A 24,158-nucleotide genomic window follows, 5' to 3' on the forward strand; every position below is an offset into this window, starting at 1 on the left:
CCTCATACAGTGCAACACTCCGTCCTCACTGCCCCCTCAGACAGTGTAACACTCCCTCCTCACCGCCCCTCACACTGTGCAACACTCCCTCCACGCTGCCCCTCATACAGTGCAACACTCCCTCCTCACTGCCCCCTCACAGTGTAACACTCCCTCCTCACTGCCCCTCATACAGTGCAATACTCCCTCCTCACTGCCTGTCACACACTGCAACACTCCCTCCTCGCCGCCCCCATACATTGCAACGCTCCCTCCTCGCTGCCCCTCCCACCACACTGCCCCTCTCACAGCGCAGTGCTCCCTCACCCTCGAGGACTGGCTCGACTCTGCAAGTTGTGATTTGAACTCGCAAGCCGCTGGCTGGGAGCAGAAATGAATTGGAATTGGTTTGTTATTGTCACATGTACTGAGATACAGTGAACAGCTTGTCTTGTATACTGTTCATACAGGTCAGATCATTACACAGTGCTTCGAGCTGAAACAATAACAGTGCAGAACAGAGTGTAACAGCTACAGAGTGCAGTGCATCAAACAGTGAGGTGCTAGATCATAACCAGGTAGATTGTGAGGTCAAGAGGGCATCATATTGTACTAGGAGACTCTTCAATAGACTTACAACAGTGGGATAGAAGCTGTCCCTGAGCCTGCTGGCTCATACTTTCAGGCTTTTGTATCTTCTGCCCGATGGGATTGGGAGAAGAGAGAAGGTCCGGGGTGAGTGAGGGTCTTTGATCATGCCAGCAGTGTGAAGTGTAGACAGAGTCCATGGAGAGAGGGGGCTTTCGGTGGGTTGCTGGACTGGGTGGGACATCGGGGAGTGGAGTGTCCTGGGGGTCGGGCGCAGCTCCCACTCACCGCGTAGGAGGCTGCACGCTCTCGTTGCCGCTGCCTCTCCAGGTCGAGCTGCCTCTTGACCAGGGCGAGGCTGCGCTTGGCCTCCCGTTCCAGCTCCCTCTTGCGGATGAGCAGAGCTCGCTTAGCCCCCGAGCCTTCTCCGGCCTCCAACTGCGGAAGAGAGAAACCAGGCACATCTGGTCAGCAACTGCACCCTGGCACCTCCGAAATACCACCCTTCCTCCCCCCAACCCACCTGCAACCCAACCTTCCCTCTTCCATCTCCTGCCACAGCTGCTTCGCCTGGGGTATCCCAACCAGATGCATCACGGCTGGGTGTGTCCGCGACTGCAAAGCACTGCAGAGTCACAGAAACCAGCTTCCCCTCCATGGACAACTGTCTCCGCCTCGGTAAAGCAGCCAGCAGAATCAAAGGCATTATCTTCCTCTGGCACTCTCTCGTCTCCCCTCTCCCATTGGGCAGAAGATACAAAAGTCTGAAAGCACCTACTACCAGGCAAAAGGACATCTTCTATCCCGCTGTTATCAGACCCTTGAACAGTGCCCTAGTTCAATAAAATGGACCCGATCTCACAATCTACCTTGTCGTGGCCCTTACATCTTACTATCAATGTGCACCTCTCCTTCTCTGCGACTGAAACACTACATTGTGCATTGCTTTTCAGTTTGCACCATCTCAGTGTTCTGGTGATCTGAATGGATAACATTTCTCACCGTATTAGACCATAAGGCATAGGAGCAGAATTAGGCCATTTGGCCCATCGAGTCTGCTTTGTCATTCAATCATGGCTGATTCTCATCTCCTCCTCAGCCTCACTCCCTGGTCTTCTCCCTGTAACCTTTGATGCCATGTCCAATCAAGAGGATATCAAGCTCTGCCTTAAATGCACCCAAAGGCCTGGCCTCCACAGCTGCCGATGGTAACAAATTCACCACCCTCTGGCTAAAGAAATTTCTGTATCTCTATTTTAAATGGATGCCCCTCTATCCTGAAGTTGTGCCCTCTTGTCCTAGACTCCTGTGCCATGGGAAATATCCTCTCCACATCTACTCTGTCTAGGCCTTTAAACATTCAAAAGGTTTCAATGAGATTCCCCCCCTCATCCTTCTGAATTCCAGTGAGTACAGACCCAGAGCTATCAAACGTTCCTCATATGATAACCCTTTCATTCCTGGAATCATCATTGTGAACCTCCTCTGAACCCTCTCCAATGCCAGCACATCTTTTCTTAGGTGAGGAGCCCAAAACTACTCACAATACTCAAGGTGAGGACTCACCAGTGCTTTATAAGGCCTCAGCATCACATCCCTGCTCTTGTATTCTAGACCTTTTGAAATGAATGCTAACCTGGCATTTGCCTTCCTCACCACCAACTCAACCTGCAGGTCAACCTTTACAGTGTTCTGCACAAGGACACCCAAGTCCCTTTGTATCTCAAATCTCTAGATTTTCTCCCCGCTTAGAAAATAGTCTGCATATTTATTTCTTCTACCATGACCATGCATTTTCTAACATTGTATTTCATTTGCCACTTTCTTGCCCATTCTCCTAATCTGTCTAAGTCCTTCTGCAGCCTACCTGTTTCCTCAATACTACCTGCCCCTCCACCAATCTTTGTATCATCTGCAAACTTGGCAACAGCATAAAAAAACTGCAGAATACTACCAGTCTCTGACAGCCAACCAGAAAAGAATCCTTTTATTCCTGCTCGCTGCCTCCTACCAATCAGCCAATGCTCGAACCATGTTAGGAATTTTCTTGTAATACTATGGGTTCTTAATTTGGCAAGAAGCCTCATGTGTGGCACCTTATCAAAGGCATTTGAAAGTCCAAAAATACATCATCGATTGCATCCCCTTTATCTATATTAATATAACCTCAAGGAATTCCAACAGGTTCGTCAGGCAGGATTTTCCTTGAAGGAAACCATGCTGACTTTGTCCTATCTTGTCCTGTGTCACCAAATACACCATCACCTCATCCTTAACAATTGACTCCAATATCTCCCCAACCACTGAGGTCAGGCTAACTGGTCTATAATTTCCTTTCTGCTGCCTTCCTCCTTTCTTAAAGAGTGGAGTGACATTTACAATTTACCAGTCCTCTGGCACTATGCCAGAGTCCAATGATTATTTAAAGGTAATTTCTAATGCCACCACAATCTCTAACGCTACCCCTTTCAGAACCCTAGAGTGCAGTTCCTCTGGTCCGGGTGAGTTATACATCTTTAGGTCTTCCAGCTTTTTGAGCACCTTCTCCCTTGTAATAGTAACTGCACCCACTTTTCTTCCCTCAAACTCTTCAACACCTGGCACACTGCCAGTGTCTTCCACAGTGAAGACTGATGCAAAATACTCATTTAGTTCATCTGCCATCTCCTCATCCCCTGTTGTTATTTCTCCAGCCTCATTTTCTAGCAGTCTTATATCCACTCTCATCTTTCTTCTATTTTTTTACATATTTGAAAAAGCTTTTACTACCACTCTGATATTGTTTGCTAGCTTGCTTTCATATTTCATCTTTTCCCTCCTAATGATTCTTTTAGTTGCTCTCTGTAGGTTTTTAAAAGCTTCCCAATTCTGTCTTCCCACTAATTCTTGCTTTGTTGTATGCCCTTTCTTTTGCTTTTACAATAGCTTTGACTTCCCTTGTCAGCCACGGTTGTACTATTTTGCCATTTGAGTATTTCTTTGTTTTTGGAATAAATCTATCCTGCACCTTCCTCATTTTCCCCAGAAACTCACACCATTGCTGCTCTGCTGTCATCCCTGCCAGCATTTCCTTCCAAATTACTTTGGCCAACTCCTCTCTCATACCACTGAAATTGCCTTTGCTCCACTGAAATACTGCTACATCAGACTTTACTTTCTCCCTATCAAATTTCAAGTTGAACTCAATCATATTGTGATCACTGCTCCTAAGAGTTCTTTTACCTTAAGCTCCCTAATCACCTCAGGTTCATTACATTACACCCAATACAGTATAGCTTAATTCCCTGGTAGGCTCAATGACAAACTGCTTTAAAAAGCCATCTCGTAGGCATTCAACAAACTCACTCTCTTGAGATCCATTACCAACCAGATCTTCCCAATCGATCTGCATGTTGAAATCTCCCATGGCTATCATAACATTTCCCTTTTGACTCGCCTTTTCTATTTCCTGTTGTAATCTGTGGTCCACCTCCCAGCCACTGTTGGGAGGCCTGTATATAACTGCCATCAGGGACCTTTTACCCTTGCAGTTTCTTGACTAAACCCACATCTTCTGATTCTACGCCACATCTTTCTACTGATTTGATGCCATTTTTTACCAGTAGAGCCACACCACCCCCTCTGCCTCCCCTCCTATCCTTCTGCTACATGTCAGCAATCTTCTTGTAATACTATGGGTTTAAACTTGGACATTCAGCTCCCAACTACAACCATCCTTCAGCCACAATTCAGTGATGGTCACAACATCATACCTGACAATCTGTAATAGTGCAACAGGATCATCCACCTTATTTCTTATACTCCATGCATCAAGATATAACACTTTGAGTACTGCATTTGCTACCCTTTTTGATTCTGCATCCATAATGCACTGGTACTCACCCTGCTGGCTGCAATATTGTCCTATCATCTACCTGCTCTTCCTGACAGTCTGACTGCATGCTGTCTTTGCTTTTTTTTACTGTAATGTGCTGTAATGGCTTCTCTGTAATGTTCACTGCTGAGGTAACGGTTTCTCTGTAGCAGCAATCTTTGGGTTATGGCTGGAGATAACAGGTTATGCATGTTAGCCAATCAGGATCTTGTGAATCTGGAAGGAGAGTTTTGCAGGCTTTTGCCGGGGAGAGGTGAGGAGAGAAGACACGAATGGAGAGATTTGGTAGACCGCCAGATGGGGTGGGCTCAGAGCGATGATCAAAGGAGGTCCATGGTGGACGATTGACTTATCAGTGAGCTCCAACTTTGCGCAACAGACTGTTAATAAGATTGGGCCCTTTTTTTTTCATTTCTTTACTAACCATATAGTCAAAGTAAGAATTATAAAGCATAATCGTTTAATCGCATATTGTGTACAGTTTGTTATTTCGTGGTACTGATTTGTAACAGGGACATCGCGCAGCATCCACCCAAACGAGATTTCTTAAGTTTGGCTGGGCCTGGGGTTATCACCCCCTATATTAAGCCGCTAGCCAAAGCGAGAGTTACATTACCATCCATCCTTCACTCCAGTTCCCACACCCCCTGCCAAATTAGTTTAAACCCTCCCCAACAGCTCTAACGAACCTGCCCGCAAGAGTATTGGTCCCTCTCAGGTTCAGGTGCAACCTCTCACTTTTGAACAGCTCATATCTCCCCCTGAAGAGATCCCAATGATCCAAGAACCTGAAGCCCTGCCCCCTGCACCAGCTTCTCAGCCACACATTAATCAGCCAAATCACCCTGTTTCTACCCTCACTGGTGCGTGGCAGAGATAACAATCCAGAAATTACTACCCTGGAGGTCCTGCTTCTCAGCTTTCTACCGAGCTCTCTAAATTCTCTCTTCAGGAGACCTTTGCTTTTCCTTCCTATGTCATTGGTACTAATATGTACCAAGACATCTGCCCGCTCTCCTTCACCTTCCAAAATGCTGTGGACGCGATCCAAGACACCCCTGAGCCTGGCACCTGGGAGTCAACATACCATCCGGGTGTCCCGTTCACATTCACAGAATCTCCTGTCTGTTCCCCTCACTATCACTACCGCTCCCCTCTTCTCCCTCTTTCCCTTCTGCACCACCAACCCACGCTCAGTGTCAGAAACCTGGTCGCCGTGGCATTCCCCTGGGAGGTCATCCCCCACAACGGTATCCAAAACGATATATTCATTATTGAGGGGTGCCCTGTGCTAACTGCCTGTTTACATTTGCATTTCTTTTCCTGTCAGTCAGCCAGCTTCCCGCCGCCTGCAACTTCAGGGTGACTACTTCCCTGTAACTCCGATTGACGATCCCCTCACTCTCCCGTACAAGCCGAGGGTCATCCAGCTGTTGCTCCCGATCCTTAACACGGTCTTCAGGGAGCTGCAGCCAGATGCTCTTCAAGCAGATGTAGTTCCCTGGGAGACTCTGGGACACTGGGACATCCAGCAAGAAGAACCATGACGGCCATTTGAACGACGCTGTATGTAAAAAGGGAAACCTGACAGAAGCTTACCCACAGCTAACACCTCTTTCCAGCCGACGCCTCCTCTGGGCCAAAGCCTGACTATCCCACTCTCACCACTGGCCCACTCCCAACAATGGTCGGCCTGCTTGTCCCTTCTGTACTCTTAAACAAACGTAGCCTTCAGTGCTTAATTGATCACAAGGGGGTAACTGGGCAGCCCAGTCTCATTGGCCCAGAAGGGCCTATTACCATGCTGTATCTCGAAATAAATGTAAACATAAAAGAATAAAGTCCTACCTCAGGTGTGGGATCTTCAGGAGACGGTTCACTGACATCCCCAGTATCACTGTCACTATCGCTGTCATTGGTAAAACAGAGCTGGAGGTTCATCCGACTGTGGAACCTGTAGGGGAAGCCGGGAGTTATCCCAGAACACTGATCCCAGGTCGGAGCTCAGCTGCCAACCCACTGGCAGCGGCTGCCCTTCTGCACAGTGTCCCAGTGATGGGGGAGCGAGAATCCCGGCCAATGACCTCACCCCCCACCCCCCACCCCATGGGACTGTCACCTTCTCCGGTCGCAAGGGAGTGAAGGTGGGGGAGGGGGGAGGTCAAACCAAGCCCCCCTCGGCCCTGTGTTGATGCTTCCACTATCACAAGTAGCAGAAAACTAGAAGCAGATGGTTAACTGTCGGGTTGGTGTTGGGGGGGGGGGGAGGCTGGGATTTGTAAGTGAGACAGAAAGTGTTCGTGGCCAACGTGAACTTGAGGGTGTGAACAGCACACAGAACAATACAAAGCAGGAACAAGCCCTTCGGCCTACTATGTTTTTGCTAAGCTAACTCCCTTCCGTCTGCACACAAGCCCCAAACCCCTCCATTCCCCACATATTCATAAGACATAGGAGCAGAATTAGGCCATTCAGCCCATCGAGTCTGCTCCACCATTACATCAGGCTGATCCCAGATCCCACTCAACTCCATACATCTGTCTTCTTGCTGTATCCATTGACACCCTGACTGATCAGGAAAAAATCAACTTCCGCCTTAAATATATCCATGGACTTGGCCTCCACCGCAGTCTGTGGCAGAACATTTTACATATTTTCTATTCTCTGGCTAATACAGTTCCTCCTTACCTCTGTTCTAAAGGGTGGCCCCTCAATGTTGAGGCTGTGCCCTCTAGTTCTGGATACTCACACCATAGGAAAGATCCTCTCCACATCCACCTTATCTAGTCCTTTCAACATTCGGTAGGTTTCAATGAGATCCCCACACATTCTTCTAAATTCCAATGATTACAGGCCCAAAGCTGCCAAACGCTCCTCATATGTTAACCCTTTCATTCCTGGAATCATCTCCGTGAAACTCCTCTGAACTCTCTCCAATGACAAAACAACCTTTCTGAGACATGGGGCCCAAAACTGTTGACAATACTCCAAGTGTGGCCTGACCAGTGTCTTAAGAAAGGCTCAGCATTATCTCCTTGCTTTTGTATTCTGTTCCCCTTAAAATAAATGGCAACATTGTATTTCCCTTCTTTACCACTGACTCAACCTGTAAATTAACCTTCTGGGAGCCTTGCATGAGGACTCCCAAGTCCCTCTGCATCTCTGATGTCTGAACCTTCTCTCCATTTAGATAATAGTCTGCCCTATTGTTCCTTTTACCAAAACCCATCATCATACATTTCCCAACACTGTATTCCATCTGCCATTTTTTGCCCATTTTTCCAATTTGTCCAAGTCCTGCTGCAATCACATTGCTTCCTCAGCACTATCTACCCCTCCACCTATTTTGATATCATCCACAAACCTTGCCACAAAGCTATCAATTCCATTATCCAAATCATTGACAAACAATGTGAAAAGTTGCGGTCCCAATACCGACCACTGAGGAACACCACTAGTCACCGGCAGCCAACCAGAAAAGGCCCCTTTATTTCCACTGGCTGCCTCCTGCCCGTCAGTCATTCCTCTATCCATGCCAGTACCTCTCCTGTAACGTCGTAGGATTTTATCTTGTTAAGCAGCCTCATGTGTGGCACCTTATCAAATGCCTTCTGAAAATCCAAGTAAATGACATCCACTGCGTCTCCTTTGTCCAAACCATGCTGACTTTGACTTATTTCATCATTAGTCTCCAAGTACCCCAAAACCTCATCCTTAATAATTTCCCAACCACTGGGGTTAGGCTAACAGGCCTATAATTTCCTTTCTTTTTTTTCCCTCTCTTCTTAAAGAGTGGAGTGACATTTGCAATTTTCCCGTCTTCTGGGACTATGCCAGAATCAAGCGATTCTCAAAAGATCAGGACCAATGCATCCACTCTCAGGACTCTGGGATGTAGTCCATCTGGCCCAGGTGACTTATTCACCTTAAGACATTTGAGTTTACAAAGCACTTTTTCCTTTGTAATAGCAATGACACTCACTCCTGCTCCCTGACACTCACAGACCTCTGGCACACTGCCAGTGTCTTCCACAGTGAAGACTGATGCAAAGTACCCATTAAGTTCATCTGCCATTTCTTTGTCCCCCGTTACTACCTCACCAGCATCATTTTCCAGTGGGCCAATATCAACTCTCACCTCCCTTTTACTCTTTATATAACTGAATATCTTTTGGTATCCTGCTTTATATTATTGGCTAGTTTGCCCTCATATTTCATCTTTTCCCTTCTCATAGCTTTTTTAGTTGCCTTTAGTTGGATTTTAAAAGCTTCCCAATCATCCTACTTCCCACTCACTTTTGCTACCTTATATGCCCTTTCCTTGGCTTTTATGCAGTCCTTAACTTCCCTTGTCAGACACGGTTGTCTCTCCCCCCACCATTTGTGAACTTCTTCAGTGGGACCTATCTATCTTGCACCTTGTGAACTATTCCCAGAAACTTCAGCCATCTCTGCTCTGCCGTCATCCCCACCAGTATCCTCCTCCAATCCACCTGAGCAAGCTCCTCTCTCATGCCTCTCAAATTGCAGTATGGATTCAATCATATTATGATCATTGCTTCCTAAGGGTTCCTTTATGTTAAGCTCCATAACAACATCTGGGTTATTACACAACACCCAATCTGAGATGGCCTTTCCCTGAGTAGGCTCAAGCACAAGCTGCTCAAAAATGTCACCTCATAGGTATTCAACAAATTCCCTTTCTTGCGATCCAACACCAGCCTGATTTCCCCTTGCATATTGAAGTCCCCCATTATGATTGTGTCATTACCCTTCTTGCATGCCTTTTCCAGCTCCTTTTGCAATCTCAACCCTACATCTTGGTTAATATTTGGAGGCCTCTGTATGTTTTCCATAATGTTTTTTTTACCCTTGCAATTTCTTAATTCAACCCACAAAGATTCAACATTCTTTGACCATACGTCCCCTCTTTCCAAAGATGAAATTCCATCCCTTACCAACAGAGCCACACCACCGCCTCTGCCTTCCTGCCTATCCTTTCAATACAAAGTATATCCCTTGATGTTAAGCTCCCATCTATGGCCGTCTTTCAGCCACGACTCAGTGATGCCCACAACGTCATACTGACCAATCTCTAATTGCACCACACGTTCGTCCACCTTATTCCGGATGCTACGTAAATTTAAATACAGCACCTTCAGTCCTGCATTCTTTGCCCTTTTGAATTCTGCCTCTGTGGTACAAGTTAACTCTTTGCTCTGTCTGCATTTGTACCCAATCATTGGCTTGGCTTTCCTTACATTCATGTTACAACCATCATCTAGTTGTAAACCTGCTGGCTCAACCTCAGCTCTATCATACTGTTTCCCACCCTCCTGTCGTATTAGTTTAAACCAATCCCAACACTCTAGTAAACCTGCCCACAAGAATATTGGCTCCCCTTGGATTCAAGTGCAACCCGTCACTTTTGTACAGGTCCCACCTGCCCCAGAAGGGGTCCCAATTGTCCAGAAATCTGAATCCCTGCCTCCTGCTCCAATTCTTCAGCCACGCATTTTTCTACCACCTTGTTCTGTGCATGGCATAGGCAGCAATCCTGAGATTATTACCCTTGAAGACCTGCTTCTCAGCTTCCTTCCCAAGTCCCCGTATTCCTTTCTCAGGACCTTCTCCCTTTTTCTACTTATGTCATTATGCACCATGACTTCTGGCTGCTCACGTGTCGGTTGATCCAACAGACTTGTAAACACCACTATGGCATCTGTCTCCACCACCACCCCTGGCAGTACATTCCAGGTACTCACCACTCTCTGTGGAAATAAAATACTTAACCTGTACATCTCTTTTAAACATCCCTCCTCTCCCACCTTTGTAATGGCTACCTGTCTACTGACAGGAAGTATCTTCTGCTAATTGGTCCCATCTCAACTGTTGATTACCATCTGGCCCTCAGCACAGTGCTTTGGGACTTAATCTTGCCTTTGCCCTCCTAACCCTAGCTCTATGAAACAGAAAGGATTTAAACGCTTGGAATATTGTGTTCCAGTTCCGGTCGCCTCACTGTAGGAAGGATGTGGAAGCTTTGGAAGCTTTCGGGAGGGTGCGGAGGAGGTTTACCAGGATGCTGCCTGGATTGGAGAGCATGTCTGATGAGGAGAGGTTGAGTGAGCTGAGGATTTTCTCTTTGGAGTGAAGGAGGATGACGGGTAACTTGATAGAGGTGTACAAGATGATAAGAAGGACGAATTGAGTGGATAACCAGAGACTTTTTCCCAGGTTGGAAATAGTTAATATGGGGGGCAGAATTTTAAGGTGATTGGAGAAAAGTGTCAGAGGTAAGTCTGATCTTTTATGCAGAGTGGCAAGTGTGCAGTAAGGATGGTAGTAGAGGCAGATACATTAGGGACATTTAAAAAACTTGTAGATAGACACATGGATGGTGGCGAAGAGGGAATAGACATGGCGCAGGGGAGGGAAGGGTTAGATTGATCTTGGAATAGGTTAAAGGGCTGGCATGACATTGGGGGCTGAAGGGCCTGTAGCGTGCTGCAGTGTTCTGTCTGAAGTTAAAAAGAGGAAGCAATTATGTTTAATATCACAATTGTTTGCCCGGGTATCTTTCTGCTGGAGTTCCCCCAAGGACACGTGATTACTGGTCAAACAGGTCTATGCGAGCGACAGGGCTCAGGTGTTGGATGGGGTGGGGGTGGGAGCTCTCTTGCTACTGCCCCTCCCTGCTCTCCACTCCTGACACAGCACGGAGCTCCCTCCTTGAGGAGGTAATGCACTGCCCTGTGACCACCTGTCACAAACACCCCCTGCCCCACTAAAGGTGCTGTGAACGCTGGCATGATGAGAATCAGTGCTCCCTCCTCACCTGGATTCCGAGCCGATGGTGGCTCCCAATGCCTTCCAGGCTGTGCTGTCTGCCCGGTGCCAGGAGACCAAACGCTGCGTACCGTCTGACCTCCTCCGGCCTGTTGGCTGGAACGGAAAGGGCAAGTGTCTCGGAGGTGGGTAGTGAGGTGAGGCAGCACCTCTTTCCGTCCACTATTCCCTTCTTTCGCACCTTCTCGTCTCTGCAGTTCCTTCCCCGGACAACTTTTCTCCTCCCCACCCTCCCAAGATAACTCTCCTCCTCCTTCACACCCTCTCCCCAGATACCACTCACCCCTCTCTGTACCCCCTCCCCCACCCCATTTCCCCTCCCCAGACACACCACCCCATCACCCACCCTAGATACCCATCCCTCTCCTTCCCCACTGCACTGGACACCTCCCCCTCCCCAATCCATCACCCAGATACTCCTCCCTCCCTCTCCTTTGCCTTATCTGTCTCCTCTTCGCTACCCTCCAGCACCTCCCCCCATGCTTTCCCCCAAACTCCTGAATCTACCCCTGCCCCTGCCCCTCCCAGTCCCAGACCTCATCCACCCTTCCGTCCATCCGTCACTCCACAGATGCCGGTCGACCTGAGGATTATCCCCACCCTCCACCACATGTCCTCCCTCCCTGGCTGCCCCCTCCACATCACCCCCCCATTGATTCTCTCCCTGTCCATCATGGCCCGGTAGACACGTTGCCTTGTTTGTAGATTCATCCCCAAGACAGGCTCTCACCGAGGGTGGTATCTCCACAGGCCTGAGCCGGGGTCCCTCACGAGCTCTCCTCTCCGATTCCCGCAGCTGCAAGCCCGCAATATGGCTCTCCAGGGCCTCCCAGTTCATGATGGGCAGCTGGTCACCAGACCCCTCCAGCCCCCAGCACCCTAGAGGTGCGGACCGGTCTGCCGCCTGGGCGGACCTCTCGGGGCCTGGTGCCAGCACGTGGCCGGGTTGTTCGTCCGGAATCCCCCCGGGCGCTTCCCGGTCCGGGGCAGTCTTCACCGCACAGCCAGTGAGAGGCTGGCCGTTCAGGGGTTGCCTGCACCCAGGGCCAAGGACTGGAGCTCTGTGTCCGGCCTCTGGGTTGGTCTCGGGGCGAGGTGGGGGTTTCACAAGGCGAGCGACCCCCGCATCCATCCCATCCTCCTAGAGCTGTGGGGAGCGGGGAGAGGAGGCCGTCAGGTCAGAGAGCAGAACCATGCCTAACGTTACAGTCACAGTCATATACTGCACCACCATTCGGCCCGACTACTGCAAGCTCACCATAGATCTAATATCTCACATTTGGCCCAAAACCCTCCATGACCCTCCCTTCCATATACCTGTCAAAGTGCCCCTTAAATGTTGCAATGATACCCACCTCGATCATTTCATCCTAACCCTAACCCTGACCCAACTCCTAACCCTTGATCTTAACCACGAAACTCCCAACCCTAACCTTAACTACTAACCCCTGACCATTACCATTGACCCCTGACCCTTCATGCCTAACCCTGACCTTAACCCCTGACCCCTAGGCTTAACCACTAACTCCCAATCCCCCAACCACCCCGAGCCCCTAACAATCCTCAGTCTTCCTGGTCAGGAGAAGGTGGGTTCCATCCTCAATCTCAATGCACCCCCTCCTCCGCGGAGCTCCCTCTTTCTGGACCCACTTCCCTCTCAACGCGGCGCTCCCTCTCCAAAGTCCCGCCACTCCCTCGCCCCTCTCTTGGAATTTCCCCGGGGAGTGTCAGTCCGGATCTGAGTCACGGGAGTTTCTCAACTCACAGCGTGGTGACTGGGGCGGGCAGAGACCCAGCGAGGGAAGGAAGGAGGAGTAGACGGAGACGACCCGCTCTATGTAACCAGACTGAGAGAATTAGAAAGTGCCGACCACCCAACTTTAGAAGAATCTTTAAATCTACTTCGTGTTTCCAATGGCTTGCAACAAATGTCACAAGCCAAACTTCAAAATTCGCCCCGCACTGTGGGAACTCTACACCCGAGACTTATTTTTCCTTTAAAAAATTATTTATGCCAGTGTTTTAAAGTTAATTTCCTCCGTCTCTGTCTAACTTCCGGGTGCGTAGTTTCACTGGAAAGTTTCGGATTGAAGTCTTACCACAGACATTCGAGGGTCCCAGCCCGTTTGTCAGCGACCGTTCAACTCTCAGTACCGACCGGCCACACCCAGCCAAACTCGCCCCAAACTCCAGTCGGGAGCCCGTCCTCTGGAAACCGAGGAAATCAGATTTGCCTGTTCTCCTCTCCAAATCTCCACGTCTGGACTCCTCCCACCTCCCTGATCAGGGAATAGTCAGTTTCCCCTTTTTTTCTTCCCTGTTACACCAATATAAACCAGAAACTGCTGGAAGGCAGTCACATCTGTGTGTGTGCGTGTGTGGAGAAAGGGCTACAGATTTGTAACGGAACCTCCAACACGAAAAACGGGAAGAAATTAAAACGGTATGTTAGAAGACAGCAGGGGTGGTTCGAAAGACAACATCCTGGAAGTCCGTTCGGCCCGTCCCCCTCATTCAATCACTCAAGAATTCATACAGAGCTGCTCAGCGTTGAAACAAGCCCTTCGACCCAACTGGTCCATGCTGACCAAGCTGTCTGTCTAACCCAGGACTTCCTGACCTTTTTCTCATGGCATGGACCCCTACCATTAACCGAGGGGTCCATGGACCCCCGGCCTAATCTAATCCCAGAAGCCCACATTTGGCCTTATCCCTCTAAACCAGGGGTTTCAACCTTTCTCAATGCCATGGGCCAATACCATTAACCGAGGGGTCGGAGTCCATGGACCCCAAGTTGGAAACCCCTGCTCTAAACATTCCTACCCACCTGCCTTCCAGGTTTTCTGAACTCCTAACATGTTTATTCACCAGGGATTTTTCCCAGCACAATCCTTAATTTTGGTAACTTGCTATCAGTTCTCTCAGGAAATGACATTGTTAAAGGTGTAACTTCTTCCTCCCTCCTGCCTGCCCTTCTTCTATTTCTCATGCTGACCTTTTACCTCTTTCCACCTGCCTATCAACTCCCCTGGATCCCCTCCTCCTTCCCTTTCTCCTATTGTCCACTCTCCCCTCCTATCAGATTCCTTCCTCTCCAGCCCTTTACCTTTCCCACCCACCTGGCTTCACCTGTCACCTTCTAGTTAACCTCTTTCCCCTCCCCGACCTTCTTATTCTGCCATCTTCTCCCTTCCTTGGCCCAAAACGTCTACTATCTATTCATTTCCATTGACACTGCCTGACTTGTTGAGATCCTCCAGTATTTTGTGTGTTGGTTTAGGCATTTTTAACAAGTTTGTAATTTATGGTAACATTATGATTTTGCCCTGTAAAACAAATTTCATTACATATAGCTAAGTGATAATGAATCTGGTTCTGAAGGTTCATGGTACGTTAAAAATATGCCACTTGGACATAGCAGGGGCCATGCACCTGAGCAAGTCTGCAGACATTGGAAATCCAAACCAACACACACAAAATGCTGGAGAAACTTAACAGCATCCATGGAGAAGAGCAAACAGTCGAAGTTTCGGGCCGAGACCCTTCTGTGAATATTTGCTGTAGCCCATCCACTTCAAGGTTCGATGAGTTGTACATTCAGAGGTGCTCTTCTGTACACCACTGTTGTAACGTGTGGTTATTTGAGTTACTGTCGCCTTCCTGCCAGCTTGAACCAGTCTGGCCATTCTCCTCTGACCTCTCTCATTAACAAGGCGTTTTTGCCCACAGAACTGCTGCTCCCTAGATGGTTTTGTTTTTCTCTGTAAACTCTAGAGCAGCGTTCCACAGACCCTTTGCTTAACGGTATTAGTTCATGACATAAAAATACAGGCTGGGAACCCCTGCTCTAGAGACCATTGGAAGTGAAAATGCCAGGAGATCAGCAGTTTCTGAAATACTCAAACCACCCCATCTGGCACCAACAATCATTCCACAGTCAAACTCACTTAGGTCACATTTCTTCCCCATTCCGATGTTTGGTCTGAACAAAAACTGAATCCCTTGACCACGTTTGCATGCTTCTATGCATGGAATTGCTACCATGTGATTGGCTGATTAGATATTTGCATTAACGAGCTGGTGTATTGGTGTACCTGGTAAAGTGGACGCTGAGTGTAAATCAGTAAATTGGTTTATTATTGTCACGTGTACCAAGATGAGCAGCACAGTAGCGTAGCAGTCAGTGTGATGTTATACAGTGCCAGAGACCTGGGCTCAGTCCCCGCTGCCGTCTGTACGCATTTGTACGCTCTCCCCATCAATGTGTGGGTTTCTTCCAGGTGCTCCAGTTTCCACAAACATTCCAAAGGTGATGTGTTCGGGTCCGTAAGCTGTGGGCATGCGAAGGAAGGAGGGAAGCAAGCACAGGCTGCCCCCACCACGTCCTCGGACTGTATTGGTCATTGGTGCAAACAACACATTTCACTCTACGTTTCAATGTACATGTGACAAATAAGGATATTCTCTTTTTTAAGATTTTGGAAGGTTGGAGCATACTCTCCCTGTTCTTGTATTCAGTATCCTGCCTGCCTTCCCAACCACATTACTTCCCAGATGATGACGTCATGTCCAATATTTTATCTCAACACCGTTTTTCCAGATTCAGATTTAATTATCCCACGTACATTGAAACATACAGTGAAATGCGTCATTTGTGTGAACAACCAGCACAAGCTAAGGATGTACTGGGGCTGCCCTCAAGTGTTGCCACACATGCCGACAATGCTCTGCAGAACACAAGCAGCAACAATAACACAAACTCTAAACCCTGGATCAGCACTTGGAGCCATGATGTTGTGGCCATTACAGAGACTTGGATGGCTCAGGGGCAGGAATGGTTACTTCGAGTGCCAGGCTTCAGATGTTTCAGAAAGGACAGGGAGGGAGGCAAAAGAGGTGGGGGTGTGGCGCTGTTGATCAGAGATAGTGTCACAGCTGCAGAAAAGGAGGAAGTCATGGAGGGGTTGTCTACAAACTCTCCGTGGGTGGAAGTTAGGAACAGGAAGGGGCCAATATCTCTACTGGGTGTTTTTTATAGACCACCCAATAGTAACAGGGACATCGAGGAGCAGATAGGGAGACAGATTCTGGAAAGGTGTAATAATAACAGGGTTGTTGTGGTGGGAGATTTTAATTTCCTAAATATCAATTGGCATGTCCCTAGAGTGAGGGGTTTAGATGGGGTGGAGTTTTTTAGGTGTGTTCAGGAAGGTTTCTTGACACAATATGTAGATAAGCCTACAAGAGGAGAGGCTGTACTTGATCTGGTATTGGGAAATGAACCTGGTCAGATGTCAGGTCTCTCAGTGGGAGAGCATTTTGGAGATAGTGATCACAATTCTATCTCCTTTACCATAGCATTGGAGAGGGATAGGAACAGACAAGTTAGGAAAGCGTTTAATTGCAGTAAGGAGAAATATGAGGCTATCAGGCAGGAACTTGGAAGTATAAATTGGGAACAGATGTACTCAGGGAAATGTACTGAAGAAATGTGGCAAATGTTCAGGGGATATTTGCGTGGTGTTCTGAATAGGTACTTTCCAATGAGACAGGGAAAGGATGGTAGGATACAGGAACCGTGGTGTATAAAGGCTGTTGTAAATCCAGTCAAGAAGAAAAGAAGAGCTTACGAAAGGTTCAAAAAAACTAGGTAATAATAGAGATCTAGAAGGCTAGCAGGGAGGAGCCTAAGAAAGAAATTAGGAGAGCCAGAAGGGGCCATGAGAAGGCCTTGGCAGACAGGATTAAGGAAAACCCAAAGGCGTTCTACAAGTATGTGAAGAGCAAGAGGATAAGACATGAGAGAATAAAATCAATCAAGTGTGACAGTGGAAAAGTATGTATGGAACCGGAGGAGACAGCAGAGGTTCTTAATGAGAACTTTGCTTCAGTATTCACTATGGAAAAGGATCTTGGTAATTGTAGGGATGACTTACAGTGGACTGAAAAGCTTGAGCATGTAGATATTAAGAAAGAGGATGTGCTGAAGCTTTTGGAAAGCACCAAGTTGGATAAGTCACCGAGACCGGATGAGATGTACCCCAGGCTACTGTGGGAGGCAAGGGAGGAGATTGCTGAGACTCTGGCAATGATCTTTGCATCATCAGTGGGGACGGGAGAGGTTCTGGGGATTGAAGGGTTGCGGATGTTGTTCCATTGTTCAAGAAAGGGAATAGAGATAGCCCAGGAAATTATAGTCCAGTGAGTCTTACTTCAGTGGTTGGTAAGTTGGTGGAGAAGATCCTGAGAGGCAGGATTTATGAACATTTGGAGAGGCATAAGCTGCTACACAGGTTGACTCTGTTGTTAAGAAAGCATACGGTGCATTGGCCTTCATCAATCATGGGATTGAGTTTAGGAGCCGAGAGGTAATGTTGCAGCTATATAGGACCACTTGGAGTACTGTACTCAATTTTGGTCACCTCACTGCAGGAAGGATGTGGAAACCATAGAAAGGGTGCAGAGGAGATTAACAAGGATGTTGCCTGGATTGGGGAACATGCCTTATGAGAATAGGTTGAGTGAACGCGGTCTTTTTTTCCTTGGAGCAATGGAGGATGAGAGGTGACCTGATAGAGGTTTATAAGATGATGAGAGGCATTGATCATGTGGATCGTCAGAGGCTTTTTCCCAGGGCTGAAATGGCTAGCATGAGAGGGCACAGTTTTAAGGTGCTTGGAATAGGTACAGAGGAGATGTCAGGGGTAAGTTTTTTATGAGAGTGGTGAGTGCGTGGAATGGGCTGCCGGTGGTGGAGGTGGAGGCAGATACGATAGGGTCTTTTAAGAGACTTCTGGACAGGTACATGGAGCAGAAAAATAGAGGGCTATGGGTAACCCTAGGTAATTTCTTTTATAGTATTTTTATTAGTTTCTACAATAAAGAAAAAAAAACAGTAAAGACGAAGTTTATACGGTGCAAAACAAAGGTATCAAATACTGTATGCAGTTCATAACAGTTTTTAAAAAAAAGCACCCATGGTATAGTTAGTTACCAACCCACCCTCCCATTGCCCAACTCCAAGCCAACCTTACAATACAGTATATAGAAAAGTCTATCAGAACTTTTATCTCCACTAGGTTGTATTTATAAAAAAGAAGTTATATTGCCTACTACCTAGGCTATAATATGTTTACACATCAAAAACCGTAAATCTTAACCGAAAGAAACTGGAAGTAAGGGATTTATATGCAGGAGAAAGAAAAAAGGGGATGGACCTTTAATCTAAACGGGAACCCTAGGTAATTTCTAAGGTAGGGACATGTTTGGCACAGCTTTGTGGGCCGAAGGGCCTGTATTGTGCTGTAGGTTTTCTATGTTTTTTGCTTCTCTGTTTCTAAACAATAACAACCAAACAAGCCCCCTTTCTCATCCCACACAGACAGGCCTCCAAGTCTTGTCCACGGACTCTTGGACTCACAGACATTGCTCGTATCCCTGAACATACAAGACATAGTCATAGTCATAGTCATACTTTATTGATCCCGGGGGAAATTGGTTTTCCTTACAGTTGCACCACAAATAATAAATAGTAATAGAACCATAAATAGTTAAATAGTAATATGTAAATTATGCCAGTAAATTATGAAATAAGTCCAGGACCAGCCTATCGGCTCAGAGTGTCTGACCCTCCAAGGGAGGAGTTGTAAAGTTTGATGGCCACAGGCAGGAATGACTTCCTATGACGCTCTGTGCTGCATCTCGGAGGAATGAGTCTCTGGCTGAATGTACTCCTGTGCCCACCCAGTACATTATGTAGTGGATGGGAGACATTGACCAAGATGGCATGCAACTTAGACAGCATCCTCTTTTCAGACACCACCGTGAGAGAGTCCAGTTCCATCCCTACAACATCACTGGCCTTACGAATGAGTTTGTTGATTCTGTTGGTGTCTGCTACCCTCAGCCTGCTGCCCCAGCACACAACAGCAAACATGATAGCACTGGCCACCACAGACTCGTAGAACATCCTCAGCATCGTCCAGCAGATGTTAAAGGACCTCAGTCTCCTCAGGAAATAGAGACGGCTCTGACCCTTCTTGTAGACAGCCTCAGTGTTCTTTGACCAGTCCAGTTTATTGTCAATTTGTATCCCCAGGTATGTGTAATCCTCCACCATGTCCACACTGACCCCCTGGATGGAAACAGGGGTCACCGGTACCTTAGCTCTCCTCAGGTCTACCACCAGCTCCTTAGTCTTTTTCAGATTAAGCTGCAGATAATTCTGCTCACACCATGTGACAAAGTTTCCTACCGTAGCCCTGCACTCAGCCTCATCTCGCTTGCTGATGCATCCAACTATGGCAGAGTCATCAGAAAACTTCTGAAGATGACAAGACTCTGTGCAGTAGTTGAAGTCCGAGGTGTAAATGGTGAAGAGAAAGGGAGACAAGACAGTCCCCTGTGGAGCCCCAGTGCTGTTGATCACTCTGTCGGACACACAGTGTTGCAAGCACACGTACTGTGGTCTGCCAGACAGGTAATCAAGAATCCATGACACCAGGAAAGCATCCACCTGCATCGCTGTCAGCTTCTCCCCCAACAGAGCAGGGCGGATGGTGTTGAACGCACTGGAGAAGTCAAAAAACATGACCCTCACAGTGCTCGCTGGCTTGTCCAGGTGGACGTAGACACGGTTCAGCAGGTAGATGATGGCATCCTCAACTCCTGGTCGGGGCTGGTAGGCGAACTGGAGGGGATCTAAGTGTGGCCTGACCATAGGCTGGAGCAGCTCCAGAACAAGTCTCTCCAGGGTCTGCCAGGGGCGCTACCAGAAGAAAGATGCACCTATCATCAAGGACCCCACCATCCAGACCATGCTCTCTTCCCACAGCTGCCTGCGGGAAGGAGGTACAGGAGCTTTAGGTCCCACACCGCCAGGTTCAGGAATAGTTATTACCCTACAACCATCAGGCTCTTGAACCAGTGTGAATAACTTCACCTTCCTCAACTCTGAATTAATACCACAATCTATGGCTCATCTTCCCCCTCAACCTTCCCTTTTCTGTCATTCTCCACTCACCTCTTCTCATCTCCCTAGCACCTCCCCCTGATGCCCCTCCTTCTCTTTTATCCCAAAGTCCACTCCCCTCTCCTATTAGATTCCTTCTTTTTTTTCCCCCACGGTCCACTCTCCTCTTCTATCAGATTCTTTCTTCTTTACCTGGCTTCACCTGTCACCTTCTAACATGAGCTCTTCCCCCACCACCTTCTTATTCTGCCGTCTTCCTCCTTCCTTTCCAGCGCTGGTGAAGGGTCCAGGCCTGAACTGTCAACTGTTTATTCCTTTCCATAGATACCAGGGTGGTGGGTGGAGATACGTCTCTACCAAAGGAGGTGTAACATACTACTTCCCTCTGCTAGCCTGCAGGTCACCCTTGGGTGAGGTGCAGCACCTGCTTAGCACCACCCCCACCCAATCTGGGTCACGTGAAACCACAGGAGCAGGTGGTGGATGGTCATATGAGCAGCCGGTGCAGATCACAAGTCCTGGTTATGCGACCACTGACACCAGGCAGACAATCTCTGAAGAGTACTGATAATGGCTGGGGTCACCTGTCCTGTAAATACACTACCCAGAAGAAGGCAATTGCAAACCACTAATGCAGAAAGACTTGTCAAGGACAATCGTGGTCATAGAAAGACCATGATCGCCCACGTCATATAACACAGCGCATAGTAACAGTGGTAATCACTAACCCTGGATGAAGAATGTGTTCTTGCATCCATTAGCTTTGTCTGTACATCAGGTAAAAGTAGCAATGATGGTGCTTCGCTTAGTTGTGACTTTGTGAGGTGCCCAGAGACTGTGCCTCATCGCAGGTGAATTGTGGTTTCTTTGTTCTGAGCAAGCATCTGGCCCGAGTTCAACAACTGTATCTCGGGAGATGTGCACACAGTAACATGATTTAAAAGACCGTGCTTTGCATAGAAAGAGCCAGTTCCATGATAGTGTCTTTGTATGCTTGTTCTGAATGGGTTCTGATGAAATGTTGGTATCATTAAAACAACAACTGTATTCACTTAGGCTTGCGTTTGCATAGTTTGTCTACTTTTGTGCATTAGTTGTTTGTCCATCTTTATGTGTAGTTTTTCATTGATTCTATTGTACTTCTTTGTACTTACATACTATGGTACTTACATACTTAGATAATAAATTTATTGTGAACTCGAGTCATGAAAACTCAGTAACTGAGCCCTTGGGAGAGAGAATGCCAAAGATTCAGCCCATCCAGGTGGCAAATTTTCTCCCCATCTCTCTCCTGAACCCTCCAAGAGGACCACAACCTTGCTGTGGTTTGGGGGTTTGTGAGTCTCAATGACCCAGAGAGCGATGTTGGCTGGAGTCAGGGCTTTATGCTTTGGCTCTTGGTAGGGTCACCCCTGCCAAACAGGTCAAAGGGTAGAGGCCAGACTCAGAGTGGTCCACCAGTCCTACAGGTTCGGGGGTTCAGCTCAAGGCCAACAACCCTGACTGGTCAAACAAAATTGTGATGGGATTCCTGAATCTTCACCCGGGTCTTGCATGACTGCCAGTAGTGAAAACCGAGAGGAAACTACTGACATAATGAAGCACACCCTGAGCACCACCAGAGGTGGAGGACCTTCATTGCTGTCCAAAACACCAGTGGGGTAATGGGCAGTAGATACGTAAGTCTCTCCTGAACAGCTGACCCTGACATCTGAGACCGCAACTCACCACCCCCCACCCCAGCCAAGAGGAAGCACCTTCCCAGCATCCAGCATTCTGATCACTGGAGAGCTTCATCCCACCTGGCTTAATCTCTTGCAGGTCTCAGGAATCAATCCTTGCTGTCTCCCTTCCAGTGCACAGACACCCGTCCTTAGGCAGTGTTGGATCTCTGGTTAATTTCTGATCCTTAGGGTTCTTCCAGGAGTCAGGAATGGTCAGCTGTCTTAATTCTGACATTTCAGTTTATGTTAAAGTACAAACAAACATACAAATACTAAGCAAATTAGATAAAGGGCTGAGAAATGATCCCTAAGAGGTGTATGGGTGCAAAGAAACCAAGATGGCACTTCTAAAAAAATCCATCACTTTTATAGATAAGATGAGGAAAATTCCTTAGACAGTGATAACTAGTTAATAGGCTGCATAATTAAAACAAATACATCACATGGGTAACGTGCTAATACTTAGCCAATGAAAAATGAGGTGATAAACCGTTAGTTTAGCTGCCATACCGCTTTCTGCCAGTGAGTGTGAAAAATACATGAGATTGTTAAAAATTTCAAATCTAATTTAAAAAATATTATTTTTATATAAACAGTGGTTTCTGACAGTAGGGAGGCTAGACTTGAGCAATACATTCTGGGTGCCACTTCATCAGGGCACTAGACAAGATTCAAGATTCAAAGTACATTTATTATGAGAGTGTGTATGCAGCATACAACCCTGAGATTCATGTTCCCACAGGCAGCCCTGAGACAAAGAAGGACCATGGAACTCGTTCAAAGAAAAATATCAAAACCCAGCCCCCCAGCGTAAGAAAAACAGATCACGCAAATGCAAAAAAAAAATGAGCAAGAAACATAGAATGTAAAACATCAACCCACAAATCATCGAACCAGTCCAGGCATACTTAGTTCAGTTCAATCTAGCATTGTGTAGTTTGCAATCTGAAGGCTGCCCCGATCAAAATCGCACAAAATAGCAACAAAAAAGGAGCAACCAGAAAAGAGAAGCACATCATCATATAAACTACAGGGTCCAATTTGTAGGTAACTTTATGATGTGACAAAAGCAATATAGTATCATTAGTTAGCAGAGGCTATGGAAGATGCTTCACCTTCCATAAGTGAGCAGGACGTCCAGCCCAAGACTGATACGTCCTTTCCGGGTGTAGTGATCACTGCAGGACCACTGTTTGGCTTGCCATGCAGAAGATCACTCGCATATGGCCTCTCCTACACTACTGTGCCCATTCCAACGCCTTCACGTGGCGTCCCTGTTCTTACTAAGTTTGCTATGCCATGGCGCGACTGAGTGTCCAGCGGTGTAACTGGGTGGGCAGGCTGGGCCCATCAGCCTTGGCTGGGAGCTAGCCTCGGAGAAGGACAATTCCAATTCCAAACCCAGGTAGAGGGGTCTCATTAGCCTTGCCAGGCAGTCTGTCTAGGAGAAGCAAAATTCCAATACTCAACCTACAGCATTGCGGTCACTACAGTCGTCGCAGTTCGCTGTGCTGTTGTAGGATGTTTCCCAGCCTAAAGAGTGGAATCAGCTCACATGCACCAATCCTCACTAAAATCCTACACGGTGCAAGCGGGAAGAAAAGCCCTACAGTGAGGAGAAGAGGCGAAATGATCTTCCCTCTTGATCTTCACAAGCGAAGAACCAGCCATCATTATCATCATCATTAGTTAAATCTTCTCGCACAGAAGACCAACATACTGTTTGCTGAGTAAACAATAATTGGCTTAGGTAACAAAAATTAAACAAAAACAGGTTAGAAAGTGGAGGCATGGAGATGGAGGTAGATGTCAGCGCCAGTAAAAACAGACAGAAGAAAAGTAACAGATACAATGGGACAGACAGCTTGAAGTGTGTGTGTATATTTTAATACTAGGATTATTTAGGGTAAAGGTGATGAACTTTGAGCATAGATCAGTACATGGAACTATGATATTGTGGTCATTACAGAGGCTTGGTCGAGAGAGGCACGGGATTTTAAAGAAGTCAGAAGAGAACTCAAGAAGGGAATTAGGAAACCCAGGAGTGGCCTAGAAGTCCTTAGCAATAAGATTAAAGAGAATCTCAAGGCATTCTATACATACATCAGGAGCAAGAGGATAACTAGGGAGAGGATGGGACTACTTAAGGGTAAAGGGGTGGGGGACATTTGCT

The 24,158-nt window shown here is 47.4% G+C and overlaps 1 protein-coding gene across 1 annotated transcript; it reads right to left on the minus strand.

Annotated features, from left to right (window-relative positions):
* Window positions 1–674: 674 nt before the first annotated feature.
* Window positions 675–13,558, minus strand: LOC140197296 (uncharacterized). Its single transcript, XM_072257233.1, has 5 exons — window positions 13,390–13,558; window positions 12,021–12,437; window positions 11,280–11,386; window positions 6,290–6,395; window positions 675–1,005 (listed from the first exon to the last, which is right to left on the minus strand). Exons 2-5 carry the CDS (start codon window positions 12,420–12,422, stop codon window positions 733–735), a joined length of 888 nt encoding a protein of 295 aa, XP_072113334.1. The 5' UTR covers window positions 12,423–12,437; window positions 13,390–13,558; the 3' UTR covers window positions 675–732.
* Window positions 13,559–24,158: the final 10,600 nt, after the last annotated feature.

Source organism: Mobula birostris, chromosome 5 (genome assembly GCF_030028105.1).
Source record: "Mobula birostris isolate sMobBir1 chromosome 5, sMobBir1.hap1, whole genome shotgun sequence".
Lineage (NCBI taxonomy): Eukaryota > Metazoa > Chordata > Chondrichthyes > Myliobatiformes > Myliobatidae > Mobula > Mobula birostris.